The 15,761-nt window shown below is 45.3% G+C and overlaps 1 protein-coding gene across 1 annotated transcript in view; it reads right to left on the reverse strand.

Moving 5' to 3' along the window:
- The window catches only part of LOC129386777 (uncharacterized), a 47,398-nt gene that overhangs the window by 12,914 nt on the left and 18,723 nt on the right, over nt 1-15,761 (reverse strand). The window contains exon 5 of the mRNA XM_072284090.1: nt 5,899-6,008. Coding sequence (XP_072140191.1) covers nt 5,899-6,008 — 110 coding nt within the window. The remainder of the gene's footprint in view (nt 1-5,898; nt 6,009-15,761) is intronic.

The following is a 15,761-nucleotide window of genomic DNA, read 5'->3' on the forward strand; positions in this document are numbered from 1 at the left end:
AGAGCAGCGGAAGATCCCGGACCTAGGATGCGCCCTGTACGCAGACGACATCACGCTCTGGGCCACCAAGGGCTCCCTCGCGCGAAAAGAGGCGACCCTTCAGGAGGCCGCGACGGCTGTGGAGAGATTTGCGGCAGCGAGCGGGATACGTTGAGTGCCCGAGAAGTCCCAGGTGATCCGGGTGCACGGAGGATGAATCGACAAGTCAACCGGTCCTATCGACCCCTATCTAGAGGACCAGAACATCACGCAAACCAATAAGACTAGGAGTCTGGGTTTTTGGATCCAGAGCAACCGGAAAGCCTCCCACACCATCCAAACCCTAAGGTCTGCCATCAACCAGATCTCGCGGATTATCAAACGAATAACAAGAATCCCCAAGGGCATGCGAGAAGAGGACACGCTTCGCTTTGTCCAAACTTAGGTGATCGAGTAACGCGTATAGCATGCCCTATCACTACCACTCACTAAACAAATGTGACAATCAGAGGCGCGTACAAAACGGCCCTGGGTCTCCCTGTCACCGCCTCAAAAGAGAAGCTAGCGGCCCTCGGGATCCACAACACTTTCGCTGAGCTGTCGGACGCGGTTATGGCTTCGCAAAAAGCCAGACGACAAAACACGGCGGCGGGCAGAGTCATCCTCCATCGGACCGGAACGGCAACAGAGCTCCGTGCTTTCGATGAGCAACGATCACCCCCGCCTGTCATAAGAAAGATGAAGACGAACCCCATACCGAAGCACATGAGTCATGAGCTCCATGAAGGACAATGCGTAGCTCCCGTCGGCCGACAGCGCCGACAATTCAAGGGTGACCCGTACGTAACGAACGTAGATGTTGGGGCGTGCCCTGTAGCCGCCGTGTATTGGATGTTGGATGTTGGGGCGTACCATGGGCTTCTTTGCGGTAGCCGCCGTGTATTGGAGAGACAACTCCTTGACCCTCGCGACCTCCGTCAGGGCAGAGACGCCAGCTGCGGCTGACCCCATAGCTGCGGCTCTAGTAATAAAGCAACAAACAGGGTAGGCAATGAAGTTCATGTCGTTACCCATACGCAACAGGCCTGCCGTAACTTTACCAACGGAAGAGCACCACTGCTGGCAGCTCAAATTCTAGGCCCGAGGATGCAAGGATCACATCAAATAACATGGACGATGACGTCGGGCCACGCGTGACTGGACTGGAACGAAAGGGCGAACGGCCTAGCTCAAGCGCTAATCAACCGAGAGAGGAAAAACCAATCATCTCATCAATCCCCACCCTTCCCCTTCATGCCTGTGCCATCCAATTACGGCGACCGACTCGAGATCCAGCGACTCAACAGCAGGATTCATCCTACCCCTCACAGAAAGCTCAGCACTGAAGGGGCAGTAGCTCTCAGACTTATTCAGACCAACCCATTCCCAAACCTACACAGATGCAGCAAAATGTACCCACATACATATCGCTGCATCAGCCCCTGGTGCGGCGACATACGCCCTACACTCGTTAACATCTCGTGACAGTGCGGGGATGAACCTCAACACTTAACGACGCCTAGCACGTTATTTGAGCAGTAGGAGGTACAGCGGACCGGCGATACCCTGGCGGGACAAGAATATCTCGTCCAGCAAGTACGTCGAGCAGCCATGGCCAGTGGATTCCTGGAATGAGGACACCACCCACTCGACCTCAAGAGCAATGACCTCGATGGGCCAAATAAATGTTCTCCCTCTCCTATATATATATATATATATATATCCCGTACTCAGCGGTATCGACGCAGTGCCGCGACGCGGACTTAACAGCGGAGCCATTAGAGGCAGCGTGCAGTTACTGCACTGCAACGGGAGAGGATCCCGGCTGCGTTTTGACCAGCCAGCTCTACGACTAACAAAACCTTTCAAATTTCTCCCATGATGGAAAAAGTGGAATCCACGTGGCAAGGGTTCCTCGAGAAGAGCGGCCCGACGCTTTAGCAAGGTACGTCTTAAGTGCACTGGGTTCCGCTTGTCAATGAACGAGTTTCACGCCAACGATTTAGTGAGCAGCGCCATGGATAAAGGCATTGGGTGTGTCTCGCTCTTCAATGAACCGCTCGCCAATTTGGGTCGCAGAATATGTGGCATTGGTTGTGCAGCCAGTGAGGGAACAATTCTCAGCCGTCGCAGGCACAGACGCGCCACGCATCTAGGAGGTCCCGCGTGGAATTTTCGACAGCGCCACTAGATGGCATAGCGTGTCCTGAAAGAAAGCGCGAGAGAGGAGCCCACATGTTGCATGATGCGTTTCTCAGCACACGTGCCAGCGTGCCAAGCATTTCATACACCACGCGCAGGCTTCGCGACGGTACCACTAGATGGCGCACTGTTCACAGTGAAGTCCAAAAGAGTGTCATGTGCTGCAGTGTACGAGTCATACGTAAGGCGTTGGGGCGGTTGCAATACGCTGTGTTGTTTCAATACTAAGCGCATTGCCGTATACAGACATCGTGACATGGGTGCCACCGAACTTTCCTATCTCCATAGGTTGTGTATGCGACACCCGTAGTTTTCTTTGGTGACGTAAACAAGTCACGTCGTTTATAATAGACGCAAAATGTTGCTTGGTTTTTGGCTATGTGAATAAAAAGCTCAACGCGTGAGGCCTAATTACGGCCTTAGCGGCAAATTACCGGTGCAAGCACGCAATGGCGTTTTATTCGGGTGTTAGGCACATCTTCTAGTTTACATACCTGTAATAAAAAAATACAACACCCAACAAAATGAAATTTGCTGAAAACGAGGGACACATTATGAATCATTTACACACAGGTAAATGTGCGTGGGTGATGTACGTCTTCTGATAAAATGGATGGATGGATGTGTGTTGTTTAGTGGCGCAAGGGCCAGGTGTGGCCAAAGAGCGCCATGACTGATAATGATGTGTTAAGCGCTGATTGGTGAGTTACGATGATGGGGTGTAACATGGCTGTAAAGTGGCCTAAATTTAGTCGCTATCGTAGAAGCATAAAACGATATATAGGTATAAAATTATGACAGTGATACGTGGAGTGGTCTCTGGGTATAGCACGAGTGACAAGTGATCATGGGGCTAAAATGCATGAATATGGAAATAGCACATATGTCTCCTTAAAGCCTTTGAGCCCAAAGGCTGGGAGGCAGGTGCTTTCTTTCAATGCAGCTACCGCAGCAGAAACCTCTGTTAAGAGGCTGTGCTACGGGTTTCCTGGGGCTATAATATGAAAACTATGTACAGCTTTTAAAGATTGAAACAGTGATTGATGTTTAAAGAGAGGTTCCATACCTATAATCATTTGGGGATGAAGTGGAATTTGTTGCCGGTGAGGTAATGGAAAATGCTTTTTTCTATTTGCATCTAATTCTCTGCATTGCATCAGGATGTGAAGCACGGTAAGTGGCTCACCACACTTATCACACATGGGTGGATCACCACCTGACAAGAGGTATGCATGTGTGCTGTATGTGTGTCCTATTCTAAGTCTGCAAAGTATTCCGTGCGGCGGTTCTTGGATACCGGCGGCCAGTTGCCAAGATATGGCTTGATGACATGCAGTTTATTTTCTGTTTCTTTATCCCACAACCGCTGCCAGAAAGCCCTGAGCGGTTTCCTTATGGAGGGCTTAAGGTCCATTACAGGGACAGTCGTGGAAGTATCATCAGCGTTCGCGTGGACGGTTGTGGCTAGCTGGTCAGCCAACACGTTTCCTTCAATCTCGCGGTGCCCCGGCACCCAGCATACTACAATATGCTGCCTGGACGCATAGGTGGTGCATAATGCTGAATAGAGAGATACAATTATAGGATTTTGATATTTCTTCACAGTTTTCAATGCGTTGACGACGCTCAAAGAGTCTGTATATATAACTGCCTTTGGGATAATCAATTCTTTAATGTGTTTAACGGCAGCCAATATGGCGTAGGCCTCTGCTGTAAAGATACTTGTGCTCGTGTGCAGAACACCGGTATCCGAAAAGGATGGACCGACTGCTGCGTAAGATACGCCAGAATTACACTTTGATGCGTCTGTGAAGAATTCAGGACCGGAGTATTTCTGTTGTAATTCCAGGAAGTACATTCGTATATGCGCGAGAGGAGCGCGCTTTGTAACAGTTATGAAGGATGTATCACACTCTATTGGTTGCCACTGCCGCGGTGGGGGCCGTATAGCTGGGGACATAAGGTGGTATTCAAGCAGGGGAACCCTTGTTTCTTCGGCTATGTCTCGGACACGCAGTGAGAAAGGCTTTGCCACTGTGGGCTGGTTTCGAAAAAGTTGACAACTGGACAAATCGTTTATGGTGTAATACGCGGGGTGCTGACTGTTTCCGTTAACTCTAAGAAAATACATGAAAGACGAGTATGTTCTCTGCAGTTGAAGTGACCATTCATCCGATTCAACGTACAGACTTTCCGCTGGGCTTGTTCTAAAGGCACCTGTGGACAGGCGAATTCCTAAGTGGGGGACAGGGTCTAGCATCTTTAGAGCAGTTGGAGTAGCAGACTGGTAGACTATGGCTCCATAGTCTAGTCGTGTGCGTATGAGGCTTTTATACAAGTTCATGAGACATTTTCTATCACTGCCCCAGGTTGTGCGTGAGAGCACCTTTAAGATATTCATTGTTTTCATGCACTTGTTTTTAAGATATTTTATGTGCTGTACAAAGGTTAATTTCGCGTCTAAAATTATGCCTAAAAGTTTATGTTCCTTGTTTACAGGCAGACGCTCACCATGCAATACAATTTCAGGATCAGCGTGCAGGCCTCTTTTTCTCGAGAAAACGACACATGTGCTTTTTTGTGGGTTCAGTCTGAACCCGTTTTCATCAGCACATTTGGAGACCTTGTTAAGGCCAAGCTGGACCTGATAAAAGTTCCTTCAACAAGCCCTCGAAGGCGCTATAGGCTGTGTCAGATGCGAAGAACGTTTGAAAATATGAAGTCTTTTGTGAGATAACTAATTCTGTACTTTGTATGAAAAAAAAGCAGCATCAATAGAAATCCTCTGTGATTCGGCAAGGCTGCACATACCTGCTTTATTTTTTCAAGCAGCCATTCTCGCATTGCGATTAGTCCCACAACGTCCCCCTCTTCAATAAGCAAGATCAGCAGGCTGAATTGCGCTTTGTTCATCAACCCCCCCCCCCCCCCCCCCCAATTTGTGAAAATATTTAAATAAAGAAAGCACTGGAAAGCGCAGCAAGTTGAAAATTAGAGAATGCACACGTAATTATTTATCTACACTAACTTTTCACTAGTATATACACCCTGTTGACGTGAAGTACCAATTTAGATGCAAATATTTCACGCCGAGTAATGTTTCTTCTTGTTCTTGAAGAGCTTCGCCCATCGCTCTGCAACGTCCTGGATTCGTGTTAAATCTGTGTTTTCGAGACGCTTCACTAGATGTATCCAATAATTGCCAATTGAGTACATCTACTCACCTTCGAAAGAAATTTGGCCATCCTTAATGGATAAATAATTTCGCGGTCCTACGAAGTTACTGTAATACGTCTATAGCGGTAACGTGTCGAAAGGGCAAACTGGTCACGGCACCCTGTTTTTCCTTATGTACTTTTTCTTCCTTTCTGGGTTGTCGTTTAAGGTAAAAGTCAAGTATTCGGTATTCCAGGAAACGCAGCTACCTATACAGGTTGACTCAATGTCTCCCTGTATAGTCGGTCTCGTGAGCAGCTTACTAAAGAAGGAAGTCCAGTGGTCCACAGTGCCATGTATTTGCAACCGCATTGCACTCTTAACCCAATCCCTACATGATGCGCAATGTTTGTTCCCGCAAGGCTTTCTCACGCGGTACTTAGAAAATGTTTGCTTGTGACCTGCAGCATTGCCGCTGCTGTTCTTTGCCATAAAAAAGGAAAACAATTTCACTTCACTCACTGCCTTCCGCAAAGAGAAACGCCAAAATAACCAGGAGTGCAATGGAGATCAGCAGGAGGATGATGCTCAGACAGGTGACCGCACACTTATCGCTCGTGTCTGGGAGTTGCCTGTGGGAGAAAAAGCGAAGCAGTGGATGGGACGGAATATCAGGGTGAAGTTTATAGCTCATTAAATAATCATTCGCGATCTCATAACATTACCAAAAAATAATTTCGCACATTTCCGTTACTAGTTTCTGAGCTCAGAAATCTGAATGTTTGCCTTCTTTAGGACCTGAAGCGCCTATTTATCTTCATTCATTTATATATTCTAAAGGCCTTACAAGGAATTTACACAGGGGGTAGCGAAGAACAATCACGTGATCTGTAGCAAATCAATGCATAAACTAGAGCACTTGGCAGTTTACACAATCACATATGTATATTTAAAAAAAAAAACTCTCTCCTCGCCTCCTATTGAGAGACTTCGTTGGCACTTGTCTTACACTATAGAGAACTGCTAAACAAAAACAAAAAAATAGCCGGCCAAGCATTCTGTACAGATGGTTAACCGGTAAAGCTGAAAAGTGCGGTACTCCTGTTCATGACTGGGTTCATGACTGAGTGGGCATGGACGCAGAGTGGGCATGGACGCACGACAGGAATGATGGCCTCACGCATCTTTTTGTTCATTACACAGTTATTCGGTGTCCTGGTCCTTGGCTGGGAATGTCATGCTGTCTCTCGTCACGGTGGAGCGCTCTACAACGGTTCGTTAACCACGGAAGCAAAGTTTCAAGACATCTGTGCCTCACCTGCCTCATCTTATCCTGGCGACTGCTGCTTGCCACCAAATGAGATGCTCCCTGTCGACCAGTGCCTCACCGGCAACGGTACAGTTGGTGACCCTTACGACGAAGCTGCGATGGCGGGTGCTTTCCCAGCTTCCATGTCTCCGTACGCTGCCGCCCTCCTCTGGCAGGGTGGTTACGTCACTGGTCACTTGTCACCTGATGTGCACTGCGCATCTTCAGCGTCTTCGGCTGCGCCGATAGCGAGTCAGCTTAAAGCCAGCGCTCCGAACGAAATCTTCAGTGGGCATGGACGCACGACAGGAACGATGGCCTCACGCATCTTTTTGTTCATTCCACAGTTATTCGGTGCCCTGGTCCTTGGCTGGGAATGTCATGCTGCCTCTCGTCACGGTGGAGCGCTCTACAACGGTTCGTTAACCACGGAAGCAAAGTTTCAAGACATCTGTGCCTCACCTGCCTCATCTTATCCTGGCGACTGCTGCTTGCCACCAAATGAGATGCTTCCTGTCGACCAGTGCCTCACCGGCAACGGTACAGTTGGTGACCCTTACGACGAAGCTGCGATGGCGGGTGCTTTCCCAGCTTCCATGTCCCGTACGCTGCCGCCCTCCTCTGGCAGGGTGGTTACGTCACTTGTCACCTGATGTGCACTGCGCATCTTCAGCGTCTTCGGCAGCGCCGATAGCGAGTCAGCTTAAAGCCAGCGCTCCGAACGAAATATTCAGTGGGCATGGACGCACGACAGGAATGATGGCCTCACGCATCTTTTTGTTCACTCCACAGGTCAGTTGCCTTTCCATATCAAGACTAAAATCCGACGATCCATTTATAATCGTGCTTCCATGCCCAGAAGCAGTGCTTGGTCCTTTTTGTTCTTTGTTATTGCTTTTGTGCGGTGACGTTGAGAGTCATCCTGGTCCTCCGAGAGAACAACCATCAGATACATTATCCGAAGTTCTTAAAACCTTACTCGATTTGAATCGAAGGTCTAAAAGAATGGAGGATAACCAAAAAGCAATGCTGGACACTATTACAGAGTTAAAAACTCATCAGGAAACGGTGGCGGAAGCGATATCAGAAATCAAAGAAAGACTTGCGACGGTAGAAAATCAGACCGGTAGTTTTGAAAAATGGCAGCATGAACTCGGTGACGTGTGTGAAGCGTTGGGGAATATAGCAAAGGACGCTGCATTCCTACGCTCCCGACTGGATGATGCGGAAGACCGCTCTCGTAGAAATAATCTACTTTTTCATAGTTTAACGGACATCGCCACCGAATCCGCTGTTTAATTGGAGGAAAAGATACTGGACATTCTAACAAACACTCTAAGCCTCAGCATAACTAGTGACAGCATATCGCGCGCACATGGTATTGGTAGATTCAGTCCAGGGAAGTCTCGTCCGTTGATAGTAAATTTTGCTGCCTATAAAACGAAGGAAGAAATATTATCGAACCGCCCCATGCTAAAAGAAATGAGTATCTCTGTTAGTGAAGATTTCAGTCCCGCTACACGTTACGCCAGAAGAGCTCTTATCGAATACGGAAAAAGTCAGAATGTACCATTTAAATTAAGATACGACGCCACTGAGCAAAAGGTCTGTGAATTGAAGCCGTTAAGTAGTACCTCAGATGATGCCACGGCGTCTGTTCTATCCTTAAGATCAGGCCGCAATGTTATAACGGCGCGCCCATAGGATAACGCGAGGGGTAGGGACCTCGATCCTATAATATCATGACTACCGGTTCTTTTTACTAATATTCGTAGCTTCTTACCTAAAAAAGATGATCTCTGTAGCCTAATAAATGATTGTGATGCAGACATAATTGCATTTACCGAAACGTGGTTGACGAGTAAAGTAACAAACTCTGAGTTATTCTACTGTAATAACAAGTATAATATTTACCGTACTGATCGCGCTAACACACTAGGCGGTGGTGTCTTAATTGCTGTTATTGAATGCTTTGACTGTTTCCCTGTAGCCATATCATGTAACATTGAATGTGTATGGTGCTGCATTTCTGTAAATTTCAAAAAAGTTGTGATCGGTGTTTGTTACCGACCACCATCATCAGCCCCTACTTTTTGCGATAGCATGTACGATTGCTTGTGCCAGATTAGTGTTCGCTTCCCCGGAACGCCAATATTACTTACGGGCGATTTAACTTCCCGAATATTTCCTGGTCAAGCACGTGTCCTTTACTAAATACAACTTCCGCAGAATCAAAGCATTTAGTAGATATGTGCTGATTTTAACCTGGTTCAGGTAGTTACTTCCCCTACACGTGTAACGAACACCACATCATCTCTTTTAGAACTTGTTTTAGCATCATCAACAGATATATCTAAGGTTACACACTCACCCGGCTTGAGTGATCACGACGTCTTGCATTTTTTCATTAGCTTGGCAATCCTACCGTCACAAAACAGTATTAAAACCATTCGTGATAATAAAAACGGCAACTTCACCGCTATCAACAACGAACTTGCTATTTTCCTTGATAATTACCTGCCTAAAGTTGCTGAGCACTCACTGGATACTAACTGGAATATATTCAAAGAAAAAATTCACGATCTTGTTAACAAGTTTATTCCGAAGAGGCGCGTTTTTTCGAATAGCAATGCTTCATGGTATACTAAATCTTTGAAACGCCTATCTAACAGAAAAAAACGTCTTTTTCGCACCGCTAAGCGGACGGAAAGCCAGGCTAAATGGTCAGCTTAAAGAGAAGCTGCCTCGGCCTACTCATCTGCGATAAAGAATACAAAATTCTTTTTTCAATAATACCCTTCCGAACATGCTCATCAATAATCCAAGAAGCTTCTGGAATGTAGTAAGGCCTAGTGCATCGAAAATCATATCACTTAGCACGTCTTCCGGTGAGCCTATACCTCGGCAGCACTGCGCTACGATTTTAATTAATGTATTCATAAAAGCTTTCACTCCTTCAGCACATAACGACCTTCCTACGATACCATGCTGCAATTTTTTTCCTATGGATCCTGTAATTTTTAACTCTAGTGGCATAAAAAAAAAATAATAGACACTCTTAAACTTACGTCTTCTTGTGGAATAGACGAAATCACGACGAAATTTCTAAAAAATACTAGTGAGTATTCCTCTATCATCTTAGAGAGTATTTTTTCACAATCGTACCTGTCCTCATCCTTGCCTCATGACTGGAAAACAGCAAAGATTATTCCTATCCACAAATCTGGCGAAACTCAAGATCCTTTTAACTACAGGCCCATATCGATTACCTCAGTACCATGCAAAATTATGGAGTATATCATATTTTCTAACCTCGTCAACTTTCTTGAAGAAAATAATTTATTCTCTAACAGTTAACATGGCTTTCGCAAATTTTTTTTCTTGTGAGACCCAGCTGGTAACTTCCACTAATGACTTACGTGTATATCTTGATAGCGGTTTTTTGACTGATTGCATATTTTTGGATTTTTCTAAAGCTTTTGACAAAGTGAAACATGTACTGCTACTACACAAACTAAGCGCACTCAACATTGACCCGGGAGTACTCAGCTGGATCCAATCGTTCTTTTCTTCTCGTTCCCGATTTGTTGTAACTAATGACTCCACATCTCACGCGGCTCCAGTTGAATCCGGTGTGCCACAAGGGTCTGTTCTTGTCCTCTTTTATTTTAATATATATTAACGATTTACCTGATAACACTTCCTCACAAATTTGTTTATTCGCTGACGACTGCGTTATATATCGAAAAGTGACTAATGCATCTGATATAGCTACCCTTCAATCTGATTTAAATAACATATCTAACTGGTGCCTCACTTGGTGCATAGAACTCAACATTAATAAATGCAAATCTATGCAGATTTCTCGTTCTAACACAACTTGCCCTACCTACGCCCTTAATGACTGCCCCCATCAATCCGTTACATGCTACCGTTATCTTGGCATCCATATAACTAGCGATCTTTCTTGGAAGCAGCATGTACAGTATGTAATATCTAAAGCTAACCGCTCCTTAGGATATTTGAAGAGAAATTTTTCGCTTGCGCCAGTTTCATTAAAACGGCTTTTGTACGCGACATACGTCCGCCCCCAATTAGAATATGCCTCATCCGTTTGGGATCCTCATCAGATCACATTAATTAACGAAATTGAATCTGTGCAAAATCGCTCGGTTCGTTTCATCTTAGCTAAATACCGTCGCACTGCTAGTGTTATATTAATGAAGAGAACCCTTCAAATTCCATTATTATCTCTTCGCAGAAAAGAATGATGCATTTCCCTTTTTCGTAAGATCTACTACCACAAAGCATCTCTTCGCCCTCTTTGGATCCAACCTGCGCCTTATTATTCGGCTCGTCGTGACCACTTACATAAAGTTAACGTACCCCGTCATAACACCGTCGCGTGCTCACAATCATTCCTTCCTAGGACTTCAGTCGACTGGAATAATCTACCAACATCATTAGTAAGCATCAGTGACCCCACTCGTTTTAAGAATGCAGTAATCAACATAAAATAATGTATGGTAGCAAATGGCATGATTATGTACTTATTCGTGAACATTGTCTGCTTGCTAAAGTGTATTCTTTGTGTATTTTCATGTTATGTAAGCCTCTGATATTTGTTATGAATGTATTACTACTTTTTTCATATTGCTTTTGTTCGTTGGAAATTCCTTGAACTAATCCTGCATTTTTTACTCTTCGAATGTATTCTCGCCCCTCCCCTCTGCAATGTACAATTATGTACCTTGAGGGTGTCACAAATAAACAAATAAATAAATAAATCCTGATGGTTTGTTAAACGACGGCTTTGTAGGCTGCCGAATCCTCGGTACGCAGTTGCTGCTTGCACTCTGCTGCACGGGCCTGTTCCCTTGCCCCGGCTGCAGCATCGGCACGGCCTCGACGAGCTCGTTCCAGGTTCTGCTCGAGGCGTTCCTTATCGAAAGGTGCCTGCTGCTAAGGAGTACTTGTGACACGTGGCATACCCATTTCGGAGTCGGAGAGAAACTGCTGCGCACGCGCTCAGCTGCGACAGATGGCAACGACTTCACTGCTGGCGTAGCTAATCCAACAGCATTTAGATATCACAAGACCTTTTCACTCGGATCCATGACGCCACGCTACCTGGCCCGACTGCCACAGAATCTAATGGCGATGTTTCCGAGTAGGCAGCAGTGAGTTTGACGTAACTGCTTTCATCATACCAGCCTTCTAAATGGAAATTTCGGCCCAGGCAGCATGAAGACATGGATCGGAGTAAACAGGCCTTGTGCTATCTAGGTGCGGTTGGATAATGGCGCGTCTCTTTCTCCGCTTTTTTTTTCCCCACATGCGCATGAGGTTGCGCAGGAGGAGTTTTCAGGCTACAGGTGACCCACAGACGGACAGACCAATCGGCTAACAACATAGAGCTTCGTCGTAAAAATTGTTCGTTGATTTGAAGGAAATGCGCCGGCATAAACTCTTCGTAAACCTTGTTTCAAAGAATTTATTGCCCCAATGTGCAGAAGACGATGACAATCCGCGTCTGCGGCCTTTTTGGATCGACGTGTCGCCATTTCCTCTTGCCGTGTGCGCTGCATTACCTCAGCTTCAGTTCGTCGTAATTAGGCACCTGCGTGACGCTTACCCCGTTTCGGCTTGCCTAAAGCCTGAAGCATATCAGTGTCCAGCTGACACTAAGCCTGCTTAGCTTCAGCCTGCCCTGCTAACTACGCTGGCTTTCCTTCTACGATTCAGCAGCCCGCTTTCAGCGCTTTTCTTCAGCTGCAGTCAAACTAGCCTTACGGGCTTCCCATGATTCGGCCTGTCGTCATCTACATATCGGCTCGGCCTTCTTTTGGCGACGTTTCTTACGGAAACTTTCCATGCTGTACGTTGACAGCACTGCACCCATTTTAAATTGCGCTCAAGGACCCGCGGCTCCGCAAGGCATGTCTGAACTTGTTGAACGCCACATGCCATTTGCCAAGTGCGCCGCACCGGTGGTACCGGGGCTCTCGGTACCACCGGTACCAGATCTATGTTTGGAATCAAATAACACTAAAGAGTGGACAATATCCGGGAGGGACCTACGACAGATTCTATAAACATGCTCGATGCTATAAGCAGTGGCAACTTACAAAGACATTGTTTTTTTAAATATCATGAGAAGTGGCAAAATAATTGAAAATAATTTAAAGCAGGTAATTATTAAAGTACATAATTAGGTGGGTGACCAGTGGACCTCTAAAATTAGTGGAAAAGAAACTTGTGGCAAAGACATTTATTGCATCACCCATTGTCTCTTAGTACCGACGGTCACAGTGGCTTTGTGGTCGCTGTGGTATACACTGATCGGTATGGTCGCAACTGCAGACACATTCCCTGCGAACAAACACAACTGCTAATTGCAGCGGTTCGGCCTGCCGAGGTGGCCAAATCAAAACGCGCCAAGTGTGTGTGAAATACATACGGGCGTTCTGTGCCGCTTGTGGATGCATGCGTCCGTGGCGTGATGATTTCAATATTGGGCTTCTGTGCTAGAGGTCCTTTGTTGGAATCCTGCCATTGCACAGTCGTAATGCTGTTTATTTCATTATTTATTACGCAGTTCTTCGTTAAAATTGGCCAGTCTACAAAGTCACGAAGTCGTTTGAAGCCTTAAGGAAGAAGTTTGAAGAAATCCATGTACCTCTAATAATCCGATGCTAGATGAACTGCTCCCATTGCCGAACCCATAGGCACTTGCGCCAGAGTTCGATATAGCAATTATTGTATGAAACCATGTATTCGGTGGTTCCTTGGCTGTTCTCTTGCTATGCCAGGTGTAAGCTCAAGCCTGACAGGTTTGCTTTGCCCCTTTATAGAGTACGCGGGAGCTTTGACGCACGGACATCGAAATATCTGTGAGAAGGTAGACATATCCAGCTTCACTGTAATTGTTGCTTTTTCTATGAAACCGCTGTTTTATGCATTGAAACACAAAAGTAATTGGAACACTATTCATGCCGACAGACAATTTGGAAATTAATGTTTCGAACTGGTGCTGCCCACAGTATTAGGTTCAAGTGGGTACGCCATGGGAACTCTGCGGCTATAATTCATAAACTGAAATATGGGGTGTAACCTAAATAATAAGAACTTAATTAGCGTAATCACGTTAATTATTCAATTGAACACTTTGATTTCTCGTAGATGTAGTGGTCGCCTTCTCTAGTAATTTAGATCAAGGGTTATACTTGTGCTATCTGCCATATGCTATGTTTAAAAATTGCGTGCAGCTAAAAAAAAACAGCCATTTAAGACGAAAGAGCACTTTTTACTAACGAGAAAAAAAGAAAAACTGGATTTATATGCACATTCTTACGGTATCGTAAGGATATCGTAAAGAGCATGGAGTTATGTAGTGGCCACGCCGGTTTCGGTGCAACACACGCTTCATGGCCGAGCAAGGTGAAAGCTGTCAGCAACATGAAGGTGACGAAAAATTCAGAAGTTCTGCTTGACTGAAGCTGCTCGTAGCCACTGCAGTGGTAAAGGAATCAACTGTGTACGTTTCCCTATTTCGGCACCGAAAGGTTTCTGTCTATTCTGTTCACTGCTGCTAACAATGTCAGCCTAAGACTATTCTTTGACCTGACTACGGACACTAAGTGCTTCTGTGAAGTAAAACTTAAGTTTTATGAGATTACACAAAAAACGATCTAACAACGGATAATTATAAATGTTTTCTAGCCTGTGAAAACGAAGTAATAGCTACTAATCCAATAATGATTGTATGCCATTTTTATTGAGCGGTTTGCCTTCCCTAGACCGATAAAAATATTTTCCTCTCATAATGAAGCAACTTCTATTTTGGCAATGAATTTTTTTAATGCTTAGCTTCGTGATTTAAGACAAATATGAGGTAGCTGCTCGGGTCCATGAACCTTATTTGTCGAAAAATATTGTAAGGAATTATATTTTGTGTGATGCCGAAGGTTTTAAATTTTCGATAAGGAAATCGTAGTTATTCGAATGCCGTGGATCCGACAGGTGGCACGGAATGACCGAAGAGTGACATCACAATATTGGGCAGAGCACGCGCCCAGTGGTACCCTGTTGAGTTTCCACATCCGATTAAATACAATAAACTGTTGTGAAATGATTGATGTTTCTCTGAGCGTTCACCAATGAATGTTTCATTACCCCTCATCACCATCATCAGCACATCTTTATTTGCACTGCAGGACGAAGGCCTCTCCCTGCGATTTCCAATTACCCTTGTCCTCCGCCAGCCGATTCAAACTTGCGGTTTCGAATTTCTTAATTTCATCACCACACCTATTTTCCTGCCGTTATCGACTGCGCTACCCTTCTTCTCTTGGCATCCGTTCTATAACTCTGATGGCCCACCAGTTACCCATCCTACGCATTACGGGGCCTGCCCAGCTCCATTTTTTTCACTCAATGTCAGTTATAATATTCGCTGTCCCTGCTTGCTCTCTGAGCCAACCCGCTCTCTTCCTGTCTCTTAACATTACTCCTAACATTTTTCGTTATACCGCTCTATGCGTGTTCCTGAACGTATTATAGAGCTCTTTTGTCTCCAGATTTCTGCCCCGTACCTTAATACTGGTAGAATTCAGTGACTGTACATCTTTTTTCTCAATGATAGTCATAAAGTCCCAGTTAGGATCTGGCAATGCTTGCCGTATGCACTCCAAGGTATCTTTATTCTTCCGTAAATATTCTCCTCATCATCAGGGCCCCCTGTGAGTTATTGACTTTCATAAGCTTACTTCGTCACAGGCTCTAGAGGCTGACTGGTGATCCTCAACTCTTGTTTCCTTTCCAGGCTATTCACCGTTATCTTTATCTTCTGCATATTAATCTTCAAAAACACTCTTACACTTTCTCTGCTAAGGTCTTAAATCATTTGTTGTAATTCGTTGGCAGTGTTACTGAACAGTACAATGTTATCTGCTAACCGAACGTTGCTGAAAAATTCGCCGTTGATCCTCACTACTATGCCTTCCAGGTTTAAGAGCTTGAATGCTTCTTCCAAAGACGCAGTGAATATCATTGTAAAAATTGTGTGCTCTTGTCC

The sequence above is a fragment of the Dermacentor andersoni genome, chromosome 8 (genome assembly GCF_023375885.2).
Source record: "Dermacentor andersoni chromosome 8, qqDerAnde1_hic_scaffold, whole genome shotgun sequence".
Lineage (NCBI taxonomy): Eukaryota > Metazoa > Arthropoda > Arachnida > Ixodida > Ixodidae > Dermacentor > Dermacentor andersoni.